The 16,399-nt window shown below is 63.6% G+C and overlaps 1 protein-coding gene across 1 annotated transcript; it reads left to right on the top strand.

The window, feature by feature from the left end:
• Positions 1-202: 202 nt before the first annotated feature.
• Positions 203-15,789, top strand: EML3 (EMAP like 3). Its single transcript, XM_054035748.1, has 24 exons — positions 203-388; positions 4,129-4,296; positions 4,530-4,617; positions 4,999-5,457; positions 5,967-6,080; positions 6,682-6,710; positions 6,893-6,928; positions 7,285-7,408; positions 7,827-7,976; positions 8,343-8,412; positions 8,691-8,801; positions 9,202-9,297; positions 9,883-10,017; positions 10,178-10,316; positions 10,467-10,618; positions 11,810-11,935; positions 12,197-12,328; positions 12,615-12,682; positions 12,992-13,080; positions 13,358-13,455; positions 13,719-13,806; positions 14,046-14,144; positions 14,316-14,446; positions 14,961-15,789. The coding sequence occupies exons 1-24, from the start codon at positions 343-345 to the stop codon at positions 15,156-15,158; spliced, it is 2,946 nt and encodes a 981-aa protein (XP_053891723.1). The 5' UTR covers positions 203-342; the 3' UTR covers positions 15,159-15,789.
• The last annotated feature ends 610 nt before the right edge of the window (positions 15,790-16,399 follow it).

The following is a 16,399-nucleotide window of genomic DNA, read 5'->3' as shown; positions in this document are numbered from 1 at the left end:
CTAGTGGTTGAGGAAGCCAGGACTCCTGGGTCCCCTTCCGTTCCCCACCATGCCTTGTCTCTGTGGGTGCCCTTCCTCTCTGGGGGCTCTCAGTTCCTGGGCCCTTCGTCCCACAACTCGCGCCTCCGGATTTATCGCTGGAGTGGCTCCCGGCTCCGGGCAGCGAAGCGTTAACCCCCCCTGCCTGCCCCAAGCCGAGCGAATCCGGAGTCACACCGGGATCGGGCCCGGGCTGCGAAGGGGAAATGACACGGCGCGCCGCTTCCTGGGGTGGGGGAGCCGCGGCCCCAGCGCTCGCTGCCTCCCTGGCGCTCACACGGCGAGTCGGGGCGCCAGGGGCGCATGGCCCGCGGCGCGATGGACCGGTGCTCGAACCACAGCCCCGCGGGTGAGTGCCGGGGGCCCGGCCAAGCTGCCAGCTCCGAGGCGCGGCTCCCCCGCGCTCCGGACCGCCAGGGGCCCGTGTTCCGCCCGGGGCCCGCTAGCGGATCGGGGGCTGGAGGAGGCGCTGTGCGGGTGGGAGCCGGGGGCCTGGCGGGGCGGGTTGGGGTGCACGGGGAGTGTGTGTGGCGTGCGTTATGTGGGGGTGCAAGGTGTGCAAGGGGTCGGGGTGGGGATGCAGGTGTTTTGGGGTCCACGGGGTGTATTGTGGGGATGCAGGTGTTATGGGTCAATCGGAGGGTGCTCTGTGTTTGCAGATGGGTGGGGGTGTTGGCTGCATGCAGGGCACTCGGGGGTGTGTGGAAAGGGGGTGTACTTTGTGTGGCGGGTCTGTGTGGAGGAGAATTCACTGCCTGGGAAGGGGCTGGGGGCTCAGTTATTGGGGGGCACTGCGTGTGGAGGGGAGTGGGCTGGGTGGGTGTGTATAAGGAGGGTGCTGGGGTGTGCATAAGAAGGCAGGAGTTGTGTGTGTGGGGATGCATGTTGTGCTGGGGGGGGAGTGGGAGACTCTTCCTCCTAGGACAGAGTTTTAAATTCCTCTTTGGGGTCCCCATCTCTCTGATACCCTCCAATACCCCCAACCTGCCAACCCCCCCGCCCCATTGCACCTTTCTCTCCACAGTGACTCAGCCTCACTAGCTGCCATGGCTTTATCCATTTCACAGATGTGGGAACTGAGGCCCAGAAAGATTCCCAGGGACACACACAGAGCTGGGAATAAACCCAAGAGTTTTGGTTCCTAGCGCCCCTCCAAGCCACAATACCCCACGTCCTGAAGCTGGGGATAGAACCCGGGCATCCTGGCTCCCAGTCCAGTCCCTTAACTGCAAAGTTGGCCTCCTTCCATCTCTGGACAGGCTGGCATAGCATCTGCAGTGGGGCTGTGTGCCCCCTCTCTGCAGGATAGTTGGCTCCCCATAGTACCCCTGGTACCTCCCCCGTTGAAGTATCAGTGCTTCCTAACCATCCTGAAGCCAGGAGGAAGCCCAGCCAGCGCCAAGGCAACCCAGCCCAGAGACATGGGCGATGGGGGAAGAATGGAGAGGGGGATGTCAGGTCAATGGTCAGAACTAGGGGTGCAGAGGAGGGAGTTCAGGTGGTGTCTGTCTGGTCCCCTACTCCAACTCTGCTGCTTTACAGGGCTCTCCTGCCATTGGACCACTGGGCTGGTGGGGCTCCTGGCCTGGGGCTGGCCTCGCCCCTCACTCTGAGTCCAAAGGTCCCTGCAGTGCTGGGTAGCATCCTGCACTGGGTCCAAAGGTCCCATCAGTCCTGGCGTCCTGCCCCACCTCCCACTGGCAGCTGCTCCCTCAACCCCACCCCACTGCTCCTCCTTGTGTACAGAGGGCCAGGGACTTGGGTCCTGACTGGGGGCTCTGTCTAGCCTCGGTCCGCCCATCAGGGGCACAGAAACTAACAGGCCCCTTTGTCGTCCCCCCTCCAGCTCTAGCCAGTCCCTGCTGGGATTCATGTTGTAGCACAGATCCCATACCCACATGTGTGGGGGGGGGGGTGACCACCACCGGGAGTCCCAGTGGTGGTAGAAATAGGTGTGCTGGGGGTGCTTGAAGTAGTAATAACAAACGCCAAATATAGCATGACCAGATGTCCCGATTTTATAGGGACAGTCCCGATTTTTGGGTCTTTTTCTTATATAGGCTCCTATTACCCACCACCCCCATCCTGATTTTTCACATTTGCTGTCTGGTCACCCTAGCCAAATACCTGGTTTCCATTTTCAGCACCCCCACTATGAAAATTGTTCCAGCACCCTTGGGCAGTCCCCATGTCCAGGGAACAGAACCCCTAGGGGGCACGTCCCCAGTGGGGCAGGACCAGGGCTGAGGGCTGGGTTCAGGGGCTTTGTTGGCTGGGGTGGGGGATGTTAGATACATAAACTCAGCCCCCCCCCCCCCCAAATCCCATCTCCCCAGACCCAGCTTGTCCTACTGATGGCACCAAACCCAAGCTGGGCCCAGTCTAGGGGCCCATGTAGACAAATGTGCTGCTGGTGGAGGGAAGCTAGGAGATGGGAAAGCACCCATCTCAGCCCCACACTCCTTCAGGCCTGCCCCCCACCAGCTCCAGGCCTATTCCCCAGGCCTGCCCCTGGACCCATCCCTCAAGCTGACCCCTTCTTCCCCCTCTCCCCACAAGTTTTGGGTCTATCCCCCAGGCCTGGCCCCTGCTCCCCATGGGCCTCTCTCCAGGTGGCAGCCGGAAGAGGTGGGGGTTTGGGTGGCTGAGCCCATCTGCCCCATGTCCCCAGCCAGAAGACTTTCACCACAGCCATGCTCAGTGCCCAGCCACAGCCCCCTGGCACTGCCCTCTTCGCCCCCCACCCCCCCACACAGAGCAGGGAGGAAGCTGCCATGGGCCCAGAGATTGCAGAACTGAGTGGGATCAGAGTGCTGGGAGACCCCCAGGGCAGCAACCCCATTCCCCAGCACCCAGTCCTACATCTCCCCCTGCAGCTGGCAAGGGAGCACCAGGCCCCGAAGGGTTAATGCCAAGCTGAGCACCTCACCCAAAAATGTCACCCAACGTGTTTCCCTGGGGGTGGGTGGGGGGTGCGGCTTCCTGCGAGGAACTGCTAGAAAAAGCAGCTCTGTGGTTTAAGGCGCAGGATAGGCCGAGGATGCCTGGGTTCTAGCCTCAGCTCTGAGGGGGCTGGAGGCTAGTGGTTAGAGCAAGGGAGGCTGGGAGCCAGAGCTCTTGGGTTCTAGCCCAGCTCTGGAAGGGAAATGGTGGGGTCCCATGGTGCCCAGCCCAGCCCCTCCCGCTCTGGTGCTTGGCCAGTTGGCCTGCCCAACTCCTGGCTTTCCTGACCAGCATCTTGCCAGGCTGCTCCCTCCTTCCCCCCCCCCCCCCCCCCGCCTTCCCCTCTCTGGCTGGGGCTGGGCTGTCAGGCTGGTGCCTGGGGGAGTTGTAAATGCCATTGAGAAAGCAGCTTTGTGTTTGGCTGGGGCTGCAGCTCCCTGGGGACAAAGCAGGGCCTGTCCAGGGCTGGGGGCGTGGGGCAGTGGGGGTGGATGTCCTCAGGGCATCCTGTTGGAGTCTGCTCGGAGAGCTGCCCCAAGTGTGTGTATGTGGGGGGTACCCTCAGGGGCAGGATCCCATTCCCTCTGGCCCTGCACAGAGCCCCCAGCCCTTTTCAGCCTGGGCTTCCTGCTCCTTCTCAATCCTCCCTGTGGGGGCTCATCTGCTGGGGCTGGCCTGGGTAGAAGTAGCGCTTTGGTCCTTGCCCCATCATGCAGCAGGGGGTGTTGGGGTGGGGAGCGGCCCCTGTAAGCAGGCACTGTCCAGCCCCTTCTCCCTGGCATCAGCTTCCCTGTCTCTCGGGATTGGGTGTTAGGGGTCTTCGGGGCTCCATTCCATGTGAGGAGGTTAGAGGAGGGGGTTGGGAGCCAGGACTCCTGGGTTCTGTCCCTGCTCTGGGAGGGGTGTGAGGTCTAGTGGTTAGAGCAGGGGCTTGTGGGTCAGGACTCCTGGGTTCTATCCCCAGCTCTGGAAGGGGCATGGGGTCTAGCAAGTTAGAGCAGCAGGGGGCTGTGGGTCAGGACTCCTGGGTTCTGTCCCTGCTTTGGGAGGGGCGTGAGGTCTAGTGGTTAGAGTGGGGGATCTGGTTTGGGGGCAGGAACCTGCCCAAGTGACTGGAGCTAACGATTCTGATGCTGCCACTGCTAGATGAGACCATCTCAGCCCTGCGCCCTGACCGGTTGGCCAGCCTGGAACTCCGGTTGCAGAGCCAGGAGGAGGAGCTGACACTGGTGAAATCAGCACTGGCTGATGCGCTGCGGAGACTCAGCCTCTACGACCAGCAGATCCCACTCCTCACGCAGCAGCTACTGGCAGGTGGGATACAAAGGAACTGGGATAGGAGTCTAGCAGCGGGCGCTGCATGGAGCAGGGCAGGAGCGCTGGCTGTGGGCGGAGCTCCGGGTTACTCCAGCCCCAAGCTCTCCCAGAAGAGGGCGCTGTAGGGCACAGGGCAGGAGCAGTCGGGGCACTGTGGAGGGCAGCGTTAGAGTGATCTGGGGAGTTGGGGTTTCCCATGGGGCTGACATTTCTCTGTCATTTCCCTGCAGTGAATGATGCCGTCCCAGACACCCGGCTGTTCCTGGATCCTTCGCTGGGCCATGGGGCATCCTGGATCCCACTGACTGCCAGCTGCAGGTATCACCCAGGTTGTGCCCCCACCCTGGTGCAGGGACCCCAGGGACTTCTGGCTTAGGGACAGGGAGGGGGCCAGAGCCATGAGGCAGGCACGACCCTGAGGTTCAGGATCAGTACTGAGGGGGGAGGGAGTGCCAGGTTCTGGGGAGGGGACTCCAGGGCAAGCCCCCCAGATGGGAGTGAAGAGGGGATGGGGGACAGTGGGGGGATTTTGGGGAGATAGTAGGCAGAGGCCATGGGGTCAAGTCTGGGGGATTGGAGGGGTAAGAGGTTTTGGGGCAGGCAGTGTGGGCAGGCTGAGGGGGGTGAGGTGGGCACTTGAGGGGCCTCCCACCCCACAGGGCATTCTCTCTGCCCATGCTGTGGTGCTTTGGTTCACAGCCCAGTGCCCGCATCGGGAGTTGTGTGCCATGAGGAGTTGGGTGCAGGGAGCCTGCTGGGCGCCCCCATCAGCACCGGGACCCAGACTGACGAGTCGGCCCTGCTGGACGTGAAGTGGGGCTGGAGCCCCAGCCACAGGACCCCGCCAGGGATTGGGGTCGAGGCAGAAGAGCCAAACGCCCTGGGGATGCCTCACAGTCCACTAGGCCTGGCCCAGCCAGCCTCAGCCCCCGACATACTGGGAGCAGGGCCTTCCCAGGACTCCTCCGAGCCTCCCCACGACTGTGAAGCAGCCGCCCCACTCCAGGGCAGTGCAAATGGCAGCCAGCCCCCTGAGAGTCAGCTCCATAGGGAGGAGATGCTATCCCCGGAGCCCCCATCCGAGGGGAGCAGCAGCAACAGTGCCACGGCCTCCCCAGTGCCAGCGGTCCATGCCCTGAAAGGCACCAGGAAAGAGCTGTGAGTGGGGGACAGAGGGGGCACCAGGATACCTGGGCTTTATTGTCAGCTCTGGGAGGGGAGTGGTGTCTAATGGGTACAGCAGGGGTGTGGAACCCAGGGCTCTGGGTGGGGATTGGGGTCTAGTGGGTGAGTGTGTGTTTACGGGGGCCAGAAGGTGGAGGGTGAAGGAAGCTGTCTGGGAACCAGGATTCCTGGGCTCTGTTTCCAGTTGATGTGCCCAGCCGCATCCCCCAGTGCAGCCTGAACTGTGGGGCTGGTAAAATCAGACTCTGTCTGTGTCTTAGGTCCCCCGCACACGGGAGCCAGGGTGGGGAGATCCTCAGGGGGAATCGCTGAACAAAGAGCCCCATTCTCCCCTTTGCCTGAGATGGGGTGTGAGTGGATTGATGTGGAAAAAGGGAGTTCATGTGGGGGTGCCCCTGCCTTTGGGAGCTGGGGGATGGCTCATGCTGACCGCCCCGGTGCATGTAGTTAACCCTTTGCTTACCACTCCCTCTTCCCCCCAGCCTGCGCAGGAACAGCTCCTCCGACAAGCCTGACAAGGTCAAGGCCCGGCAGCGCCTTAGCAAGAAGGCAGCATCCTCCGCCAACCTGCTCACACGCTCCAGCAGCCTGGAGAAGTAGGGACACTCCAACCCCCCCACCCCCCACCCCGAACCAGTGCCCCCTGCTGGGAACAGCCCCCCACTCCCTGTGGTGATCCCAGCTGGGAACAGCTCCCCCCGCACACCCTGCCCCCCACAGCGATCCCTGCTGGGAACAGCTCCCCCCGCACACCCTGTCCCCCACAGCGATCCCTGCTGGGAACAGCTCCCCCCGCACACCCTATCCCCCACAGCGATCCCTGCTGGGAACAGCCCCCCCTCCCCCGCACACCCTGTCCCCCACAGCGATCCCTGCTGGGAACAGCTCCCCCCGCACACCCTGTCCCCCACAGCGATCCCTGCTGGGAACAGCTCCCCCCGCACACCCTGTCCCCCACAGCGATCCCTGCTGGGAACAGCCCCCCCTCCCCCGCACACCCTGTCCCCCACAGCGATCCCTGCTGGGAACAGCCCTCCCCCCACATCCCCTGCCCTCCGCCGCGATCCCTGCTGGAACACCCCCCCACACACACACGCACCCTGCTGCATAGAGTTCCCCCTGCTCCACTCCCCACAGTTAGAGCCAGAGCCCACTCTCTACAGCCTGCCCTGCTGATGCTCTGCTTTTCCCTTCCAGCCGAATGAAGGACCCTAACCTGAGCCCAGGTGAGCTGCGGGGAATCTGAGTTGTGGTCAGTGCCCAGGGGGTGTCATTTCACTGGTGCCAGGGTCCTAGGCAGTGTGGGGAGGGCATGTGGTGGTGGTGGTGGGAATTCAGCCCCTTGCCCTGGTCCTTGGTGCCGCCACACATGGTCCAAAATCTCCTGATGCTCCCTGTTTCCTTGCAGGGCCCTTGGGGTCTCGGCGTGGGACCTACAACCTTGGTGAGGCTACTGGGGCAGGCATTGGAGGCTGCCCTGGGTGGCTGGAGCCATGGGGGGATGGGACCCAGTGCATGTTTCTGATGGGGCTTGTGAGATGAGGTGCCTGCAGGGGCGCAAGCCCAGGGGATGGTGGTGTGGGAGGTCAGGTGTGTGTGGGACTGGTGAATGGGATGGAGTGGGGAGGGATTGGGTGGAGCCGGGTGGGGGGTGGGATGGCCTGGGAGTGTGGTGCTCTGGGGGATGCGGTGGATGGGGTGGGTGGAGGTGGCAGGGGGTTGGACGGGGTGAGCGTGGGCAGGCTGCATGGGATGGGGCTGGCTGTGACCTGTCTCCCTCCCACCCCCGCTAACCCCCAGAGGGCCTCTCGATCAAGATGTTCCTGCGGGGCCGGCCCATCACCATGTACATTCCATCGGGCATCTCCCACTACGAGGAGCTGCGTGCGGAGCTGCCTGCTGAGCACCTGCAGCTCGACTGGGTGTATCCTTCAGCAGGGCAATACCCCCCTCCCACAGCCCGCACCTGCCCTGCCCCAGGCAGCACTACTCCCCATAGAGCACTATGCCCCCTGCTCCCTCCAGAGGGCACTGTGTTCCCGCCCCCCACCAGGTGTGCTGTGCCCCCCCTCCAGAGGGCACTGTGCTCCTGCCCCCCCCCCGGGTGCACTGTACCCCCCTCCAGAGAGTGCGGCACTCCCGCCCCCCCACCCCAGGGTGCACTGTGCTCCCAGCCCCCCCTGCAGTCCCACAGGGTGCGCTGTGATCCCCCAGAGGGTGCTGCGCTCCCACCCAACCCTCACATCCCCCGAGGTGCGCTGTCCCCCTCTGTTTCCCCAGCCCTGGGGCTGGCTGGCTTGGCCCCCTTGCTCCCCTCTGTGCTCCTTGACAGGCCTGCCCAGCTATGGGTACCGTGGCCGGGACAGCCGCTCCAATCTTTACGTGCTGGCCTCAGGGGAGCTGGTTTACTTCATCGCCTGTGTGGTGGTGCTGTACCACATCCAGCACCGCAGCCAGCGCCACTACCTGCGCCACACCGACTGTGTGCGATGGTGAGTGCACGGGGCAGCACCAACGGCGTGCAAGGGGGAGTGCACGGGGCAGCACCAACGGCGTGCAAGGGGGAGTGCACAGGGCAACACTGATGGTGTGCGAGGGGGCGTGTGGACTGATGGCCAGGGCCTGGGGAGCACTGACTGAAGGAGATGGGGTGTACATTGAGACACAGAGCTGCTGGGAAGCACCAACTACGACAGAGGGAGAGTACATGGTGGCATGGACTGAAGTGGAGGGCAAGGGCACAGGGGGCACTGACTGCAGCAAGGGCACGTGTGGGGGTCCCAGGCTAGTCTCCACCCTGGCTGTGGCCCCTGAGTTTTTGAGCCAATAACCTCCCTCCCCCCATCTCTCCCCTGCAGCCTGGCTGTGCATCCCGACAGAGTGCGCGTGGCCACAGGGCAGACTGCTGGAGTGGACAAGGATGGCAAGGTACCCACCGAGGGGGGACAGATCCTGCAGGGCTGTCCCAGAGCGGAATTTAGGGAAGTCCCACTGAGCCAGCTTCCTGGAAAGCCGGGTGAGAAACCCTGCCATGCCCTGGGCTTTGGCCCCACAGGGTGGGGAGAGCAGGGGTCTCAGTGCAGGAGGCCAGACCTACCGCAGGGTCCCTGTCCAGGAGGCCCTGTCCCCTGGACCTGCCCCCCCGGTCCCTGACACCCCCCAGCTCCTGTGTCTGTCCCTGTCCTGACCCATCTCCTCTCTTGCAGCCCCTGCAGCCCTTCGTGCACATCTGGGACTCCTCCACGCTGCTCACCCTGCAGCAGATCGGCCTGGGGAGCTTCGAGCGGGGCGTTGGCTCCCTTGCCTTCTCCACTGCTGTGAGTCCAAGCGCTAGCTCTGCCCCCCCTTGGCCTCACGTCTCGCTGCCCTCCCTTTCTCCACCCCCAACTCAAATCCCTGCCCCATGCTGTCCCATTGCCCCACCCCAGCTTGGATCCTTCCTTGCCCCCTTGGGCTCTGGAGGCAGGATTCCCTCAGGACAGCCTGACAGGAGGTGAACCCGGCTGGAGTGCCCCCAATTCCCCTCCCCTCCCAATCCTTGTCAGCCTTGGCTGTGCTGGGGGCCTGGGCTGTGCAATTGGGGGGGGAGGAGATGAGTTTGTGTCCTGTATCCAGCCCCCCCAACATCCCCTGCATGTTCCCCATTCCCCCGTGTCCCCATATTCCTTCCTTGAGGAGCCCCCGTTGGCAACTGTCCTTCCCGGCTGCCATCTGCAGGACCAGGGGGCCTATCTGTGCGTGGTGGATGACTCCAATGAGCACATGCTGTCGGTGTGGGACTGTGCCCGCGGCACCAAGCAGGCCGAGATCAAGGTGAGTCAGGAGGCAGACCCCAGGGCTGCATAGCATTGCAGGAAACAGAACCCAGGAGTCCTGACTCCCAGCCCCCATCCCTGCTCCCACCCACTAGCTCCCACTCCCTTCCCAGAGTTGGGAAGAGAATCCAGGCGTCCAGGCTGCAGCCCCCATTCTCCTTCCCTGGGTGACGCTGCGGTGCTGCTCCTGCTTTCTGGGTGCCGTCTCCATGGCACCCTGTACATATTTGGGGAGCTGAGGTCATTGCATTGCCCCCACCACCACGCAGGGACCCTAGGCTGGGCCAAGGGTCTGAGGCTGGGCTGTGCATCGATCCTGCTCTCCTGGGGATGGAGCTAGCTGCAGGAGGAGGACTCCCCTGGGGTAGAGGTGCTCCCCAAAACTCAGTAAGAGACCCCCCCTCCCAGCCCCTGGGCATCCCCCTGCCGTCATCCACTGGTGGGAAAGGAGCAATGAGGGGTCTCCCCATCCACACCCTTTGGGGGCCCCACACAGAATCCTGCTGGGCACCCACAATCCCTCCATGCCCCTGACCCTCCAGTTGCCCCCTGTCCTTTCATGCCCCCTCTCTCCCCTCTCCAGAGCACCAACGAGTCTGTGTTCACAGTGGAGTTCAACCCCCAGGACAGCAGCAACTTCATCACCAGCGGGAAATCCCACGTCTACTTCTGGACCTGGAGCGGCAGCACCCTGAGCAAGAAGCAGGGCATCTTCGGGGTGAGGGGCTGGGGGCTGGCTGGAGGGGGCAGTTTTCAGCCTGGCCGGGGGCCTGTGCTGAGCCTGGCTGGGGAAGGGCTCTGGGCTCAGCCTGTGAGGGGCTGGGCCTGGCTGCCCCGTGAGCCCCTCCTCGATTCACTTCTCTCCCCCCCATTTCCAGAAGTACAAGAAGCCCAAATTCATCCAGTGCTTCCTGTTCGATGCCAACGGGGACGTGCTGACCGGGGACTCAGAGGGGAACATCCTGACCTGGGCGCGCACGGCCGCCGACATCCGCACGCTGGGCAAGGGCGCCAAAGGTATCGGGCGGGAGGCCTGCACAGACCCCTGGGCTGGGGGAGGGGGGTGAGGATGTGGGGGGAACCCTGGAGTGGAGGGAATGCAGGACTCCCGTGGACTGGGGAGGGTGGGGGGAGAGGGCCCAGCAATGACCCCAACCCACATTGCAGAGACCTACCAGATCGGGCGTCAGACCCGTGCACACGAAGGCAGCATCTTCTCTCTCTGCATGCGGCGCGACGGCTCGGTGCTGAGTGGGGGCGGGAAGGACCGGCGCCTCGTGCACTGGAGCCCCAGCCTTGCCCTGCTTCAGGAGGTGGAGGTGAGGGGGACCCTGAACCTGCGTGGGGTAGGAAGTCCAATGGGCTCAGATCCCAAGCGGGGGCAGGGCAGTGGTTCTTGGGGTGGCATCTGCATGGGATTGGGGTGAGGTTGAGTATGGGGGATCCACAGGGGATTGTAGGCGGCAGGAGTGGGGTCAGAATCTGCCAGTGTTGGAAGGGAGGATGGGCAGGGGGATCTGTGGGGAGGGTTGGGGTGTATGCAGGGGTTGGGCAAGGGGATCTGGAGTTGGATACAGAGATGGATGGGGATTTGCTTGCAGGATCTGTTGGTGGGGAGGTGATTGGGGGATCTGTGGGGGTGGTCAGAGGGTGTTTGGGGGTTGATGAGGGGGCTGTAGTGGGTGGGGCTGGGGAATCTGCAGGGGCGGGCAGCGGGTGTTTGGGAGTCAGTGAGGGGGCTGTAGTGGATGGGGATGGGGGATCTGCGGGGCGGGCAGGAGGTGTTTGGGGGGTCGGTGAGGGGGCTGTAGTGGGTGAGGGATATGCAGGGGGTGTTTGGGGGATCAGTGAGGGGGCTGTAGTGGGTGGGGGATCTGCAGGGTGGGCAGGGGGGATTTGAGAGTCAGTGCGGGGGCTGTAGTGGGGGGATCTCCAGGGGCAGGCAGAGGGTGTTTGGGGGGGTCAGTGAGTGGGCTGTAGTGGGTTTGGGGATCTGTAGGGGTGGGCAGGGGGCCTTTGGGGGGTCAGGTGAGGGGGCTGTAGTGGGTGGGGGATCTGCAGGGTGTGTTTGGGGGTCAGTAAGGGGGCTGTAGTGGATGGGGGATCTGCAGGGTGGGCTGGGGGTGTTTGGGAGCCGGTGCGGGGGCTGTAGTGGGGGGATCTGCAGGGGCAGGCAGAGGGTGTTTGGGGGGTTGGTGAGAGGGCTGTAGTGGATTTGGGGATCTGCAGGGGTGGATGGGGGTGTTTGGCGGTGAGGGGGCTGCAGGAGCTGGGGATCTGTGGGGGGGCATGGTTGGGGAAACTACAGAAGTCCTGGGTGGGCGCTCAGGATCTGCAGGGTGCGTGTGTGGGGTGCAGCAGGAGGCTGTGGGTGGGAGGAGGCATAGGGGAATCTGCTGGAGGGGTCTGGAGGAGTCGTGGGTGGGATAAGGATCTGCAGTGAGCATGTGGGGGGATCTGTGGCTCCTGCTGTCTCCATCCCTTCTCAGTCAGCCCTTTGTGCCTCCCAGATCCCGGAGCAGTTTGGGGCTGTGCGCACCATCGTCGAGGGCCCTGGGGCCGAGCTGCTGGTTGGGACTACGCGCAATGCGCTGCTCAGGGGCAGCCTGGCCGCTGGCTTCACCCCCATCATCCAGGTGAGCGGGGAGCTGGAGGGCCTGGGGGATACAGAGACTGAGGGGCTGTGGGAGGGCTTGGGAAAGAGAGGGGTTTGGGGAGGGCTTTGGGGGTACAGCAGGGTGGGGGCTGCTTGGGAAAGCAGAGGGCCCTGTGGAATGGCAAGGGGGACAAATGGGGTTGGGGGCTGGGGGGCAGATGGGATCGAGGTCATAGGGAGCAGCATACAAAGGGGTGAGCTAGGCCCCCGCCTGTCCCCCTCAGGCTCTCCTTGGTTGCAGGGTCACACGGACGAGCTGTGGGGCTTGGCCACCCACCCCTCGCGGAGCCTCTTCCTCACCTGCGGGCACGACAGGCAGGTCTGCATGTGGGACAGCGGGGAGCACACGGCGGCCTGGAGCCTCACCCTGGAGGTACCACCCCGGTGGGATGGGGGACGCAATGGGCTGGAGCCTCACCGTGGAGGTACCGCCCCTGGGGTATGGGGGGACGCAGTGGGATGGAGCCTCCCCCTGGAGGTACCACCCCTGGGGTATGGGGGGACGCAGTGGGATGGAGCCTCCCCCTGGAGGTACCGCCCCAGGAGGCATGTTGGGGACGCAGTGGGATGGAGCCTCCTCTGGAGGTACTGCCTGAGGAGGTGGGGTGGGGTGGATGGGAGGAGGGTCAAGGTCCTTACAGGGTGTCTCTCCCCCCTAGGAGACTGGGCTCTGCGCTGATTTCCACCCCAGTGGCCGGGTGGTGGCAGTAGGACTCAACACTGGACGGTAACTCTCTCCCCACCCACATATTGCCCCATTCTGGCCTCTCGGGGTGCTGGGACAGCCCTTCCCGCCCCACCAGAGTCACACCCAAAGTGGTTGAGCTACTGGTGGCCCTGCAAGCAGCACCCTGAGATTTGGGGCTCTGCCCCCTGCTTCCTGAGTCTGGCCCCCTGGGGTTAAGGGGTCACTGAATTTGCCCTCAGGGTCGGAAACCACCCCCTCTGTTGCCCCTGCTCCCTGGGGTGGGGTCCTCTATCTGTCTCTGCATGTCCGGCGCTGCGGGAGCTCTGACCCCCTCCTGTGCCCCCCCAGGTGGCTGGTGCTGGACACAGAGACACGGCAGGTGCTGTCGGGGGGCTCGGACGGGAACGAGCAGCTCTCGGTGGTGCGCTATTCACCAGGTCAGACCCCCATGCCCCTCCCCCGCCTCGCTCCCCCCCTCTTCCCTCCGCAGGCCCCATTCCCACCAGGTTCCTCCCCCACTGCAGCTCTGGCCCCCTCTGGCCCCCAGCACTCCATGCTCCCATTCCCATCCCATCTTCCCCACATTGCAGAGACAGCAAGTTCCTCCCATTCTCCCCCCTCCCCCATGGCTCTGTTTCCACCCCTCCTCTGCCCCCCTTTTGCAGCTGCCCCCCACGTGGCCCCCTTCCCACCCCTCTTTTCTCCCCCTTGCAGACGGTGAGTTCCTGGCCATCGGCTCCCATGACAACTTCATCTACATCTACAGCGTGGGGGAGGGGGAGCGCAAGTACAGCCGCTTCGGCCGCTGCACGGTGAGGGGGGGGCAAGGAGAGAGGGCTGCCAGGAGGAGGCTGGCAGGGATGGGACTACTGCGATGGTGGAGTGGGTCACTGAACCAAAGGTGGAGGAGGGAAGGGGAGAGGGTCTCTGGGAGATGTGGGGCGGGTCCTGGGAGCCAGGGGGGTGTATGATTCCAGGCCCTTGGATTGTACCCCCTCGGGAGGTGCCTGAGGCTGGGCTGGGGGGTCCTTGAGTAACTGGTTTTGATGCCCCTGTTCCTCCCCTTCCCCCCCAGGGACACTCCAGCTTCATCACCCACCTGGACTGGTCCAAGGACAGCAAGTTCATCATGTCCAACTCTGGAGACTACGAGATCCTCTACTGTGAGTGCCGGGAAGGGGACTGCTCAGGAGCCCGTCACCCTGGGGCCTGGGTGTGAGTCGCCCTCGTTGTGCGTGGGCCCGTCCATAAACCTCCGTCATGGGTGGAGGTGGCTCTGGTGCCCTGGGACAAGTGTGTGTGTTGTCCCCTGGGTACCTGTGGCTGGGAGCTGTGCCCTCATGTGGCAGTGCCTGTTGCTGCAGCGGGACCCTAACCCCGTGTATCTCTCCCCCGTTTGCAGGGGATGTGGCTGGCGGCTGCAAGCTGTTGAGGAATCGCTTTGAGAGCCGCGACCGGGAGTGGGCATCGTACACCTGCGTGCTGGGCTTCCACGTTTTTGGTGAGGGTTGGGCCCCATGGGGTGTGGGGGGAGAGGGCGAGTGTTGGGGTACAAGGGCTCCCTGGGAGAAGAGTGTAGCGGGGGGGGGGGTGGGAAGGGGTCCCAGGGGCTCAGAGCCATGGTCAGGAAGGAGCACTAACAGCTTGTGCATGTCGTGTGTCTCCCCTGCAGGTGTGTGGCCGGACGGCTCGGATGGCACAGACATCAACTCCCTGTGCCGCTCCCACAACGAGCGTGTAGTCGCTGTGGCAGACGACTTTTGCAAGGTGCATCTGTTCCAGTACCCTTGTGCCAGGGCCAAGGTGAGACTGGCAGGGATGGGGGGGATTAACCCTGTGCCAGGGCCAAGCTGAGACTGGAGGGGGGGGCGGGGATTAACCTTGTGCCAGGGCCAAGCTGAAACTGGGGGTGGGGAATTAACCCCTGACCCCAGGGCTGAGGTGAGAGGAGGCATATGGGGGGAAGATTAACTAGGGTTTTCTCTGCCCATTGGCTGGGGACTGCCCTGAGGGTTTGGGGCACAGGGATGCCCAGGGGGTCTTGGGCAGGGAACTGGGGACTCTATGGGGGGACATCCCAGGGGATCAGGGAGTCTCTGTAGGATCTTGGGCAGGGGAATGGGGTATCTCTGGGGGTTCTGAGTGGGGTGGGGGATCTCAACTGGGGTATCAGGGTGGTTCTGGGAGGTCCTGGGGGTAGTGGCAGAGCCCAAGAGCCTCGACCAGGGGGTTGGGGAACACTTTGGAGGTTCTGGGTGGGGTGGTATTCCAGTGGCAGTCCCCACCCCTGACCCCACTCCCTTGTTCTCTCTTGCAGGCGCCCAGCCATGTGTATGGGGGTCACGGGAGCCATGTGACTAATGTGCGCTTCACGAATGATGACAGCCACCTGGTCTCACTGGGGGGCAAGGACACCAGCATCTTCCAGTGGCGGGTGCTGGGGGGCAGCCTCCCCCACAGCTGCTCGCTCTCCTCTGCCTCCCTCTCTTCCCAGGAGGCTGGGGGCTGCGCCTGAGCTGGAGACACTGCAGGGACCAAGCCTCATTGCCTGTGGGCCTGGACAGCTCTGGTACATGGACCCCAGCGAGCCAGGCCCAGCCAGAGGGTTCCCTCACCTCCTGGCACTAACGCGTGCTAATAATGCGACCTGCTTCATTAACACTGGGGGGCAGGCCTGGATTCTGCTCAGGGCCCAGCACAGGTCAGAGTGGTGGGGCAGGGCTGAGGGCCTGTTGGCAGCTCCCACCACCAGGGCCCAGGGGCTCAGCTGGGAGGGTGCTGGGATTGGGGCTCTTGCCTTGAAGTCCTCATTGCATGAGGGCCGGGGGGAGGGGGGGATGTCTGGCAGGGGAACTCATGGGTTAGGGGGACCATGTGGGTATTAATGGAGGCAGCCCATCTTTAGGGCTGGGGCTGTCCTGTGTCCACCCTCACTCGGTTCCCCATTCCCAGAACGTGTGTACAATGGGGCCTGTCCACCTGGGGGTATTCTCTCCCCCCAGGAGCCTGAGGGCTGCCCCCAATGCTGGGACCAAGCCTGGAGAAGCAGGACACTGCTCTCCCCGCTTCGTTTACATTCCTGGCTGCGCCAGAGCAACAAGACGCTGAACACTGTGAGAGGCAGCAATAAAGCCTTGGCATCAGGGGCTGGGCTCCTGTCTCCTTCCTGTCAGGGCTGGGGAGCAGGCACACAGCAGTGGTAGGGAGTGGGGGGAAGAAGGCTGTGGGCAGGGGCCACAGCACTGGGGTGGGGGAGAGGAAGGCATGCTAGGGGCAGCAGGGGCTGGGGCTAGCCTGCATTAGGATGGGGCAGGGATCACTGTTAACACGGCCAGGGTGGGGGGAGGGGGGAGAGCAGTGCTGAGGCTTTGGTTCCAGAGTGTGGGGAGAGAGAAATGAGGGATTTAGCTCCCCAAGTCTAGTGGGATATAGAGAGAACATCTCCGCCTCTCTGCTGCGGTGCTGTCATTCCTACATGGCAGGACACTGGAATTAGTGCAATGGTGCCCCACTCCAGAAGTGGCTGCATCTCACCTTTGGATGCAGGATCCCCTTGCAATCAGTGAATTCCTGGGCGTGAGGAGTAAATTAGTGGGTATTTTGGGTTGCACAGCTGTAAATTTGCATATGTACATGTATGCAAATAACCCTGGTGCAGTTGAGGCTGCTGGGAATTGCCCCTGTTGCCAGGGGCAGCCTCGCTGGAGAGGAATGGGTTAAAAACCCAGCGCTGCGGTCTCCTTCCGGAAAGGCCCG

This window comes from Malaclemys terrapin, chromosome 7 (assembly GCF_027887155.1).
Source record: "Malaclemys terrapin pileata isolate rMalTer1 chromosome 7, rMalTer1.hap1, whole genome shotgun sequence".
Classification (NCBI taxonomy): Eukaryota; Metazoa; Chordata; order Testudines; family Emydidae; genus Malaclemys; species Malaclemys terrapin.
This window is presented reverse-complemented; position numbering and strand designations above follow the sequence as displayed.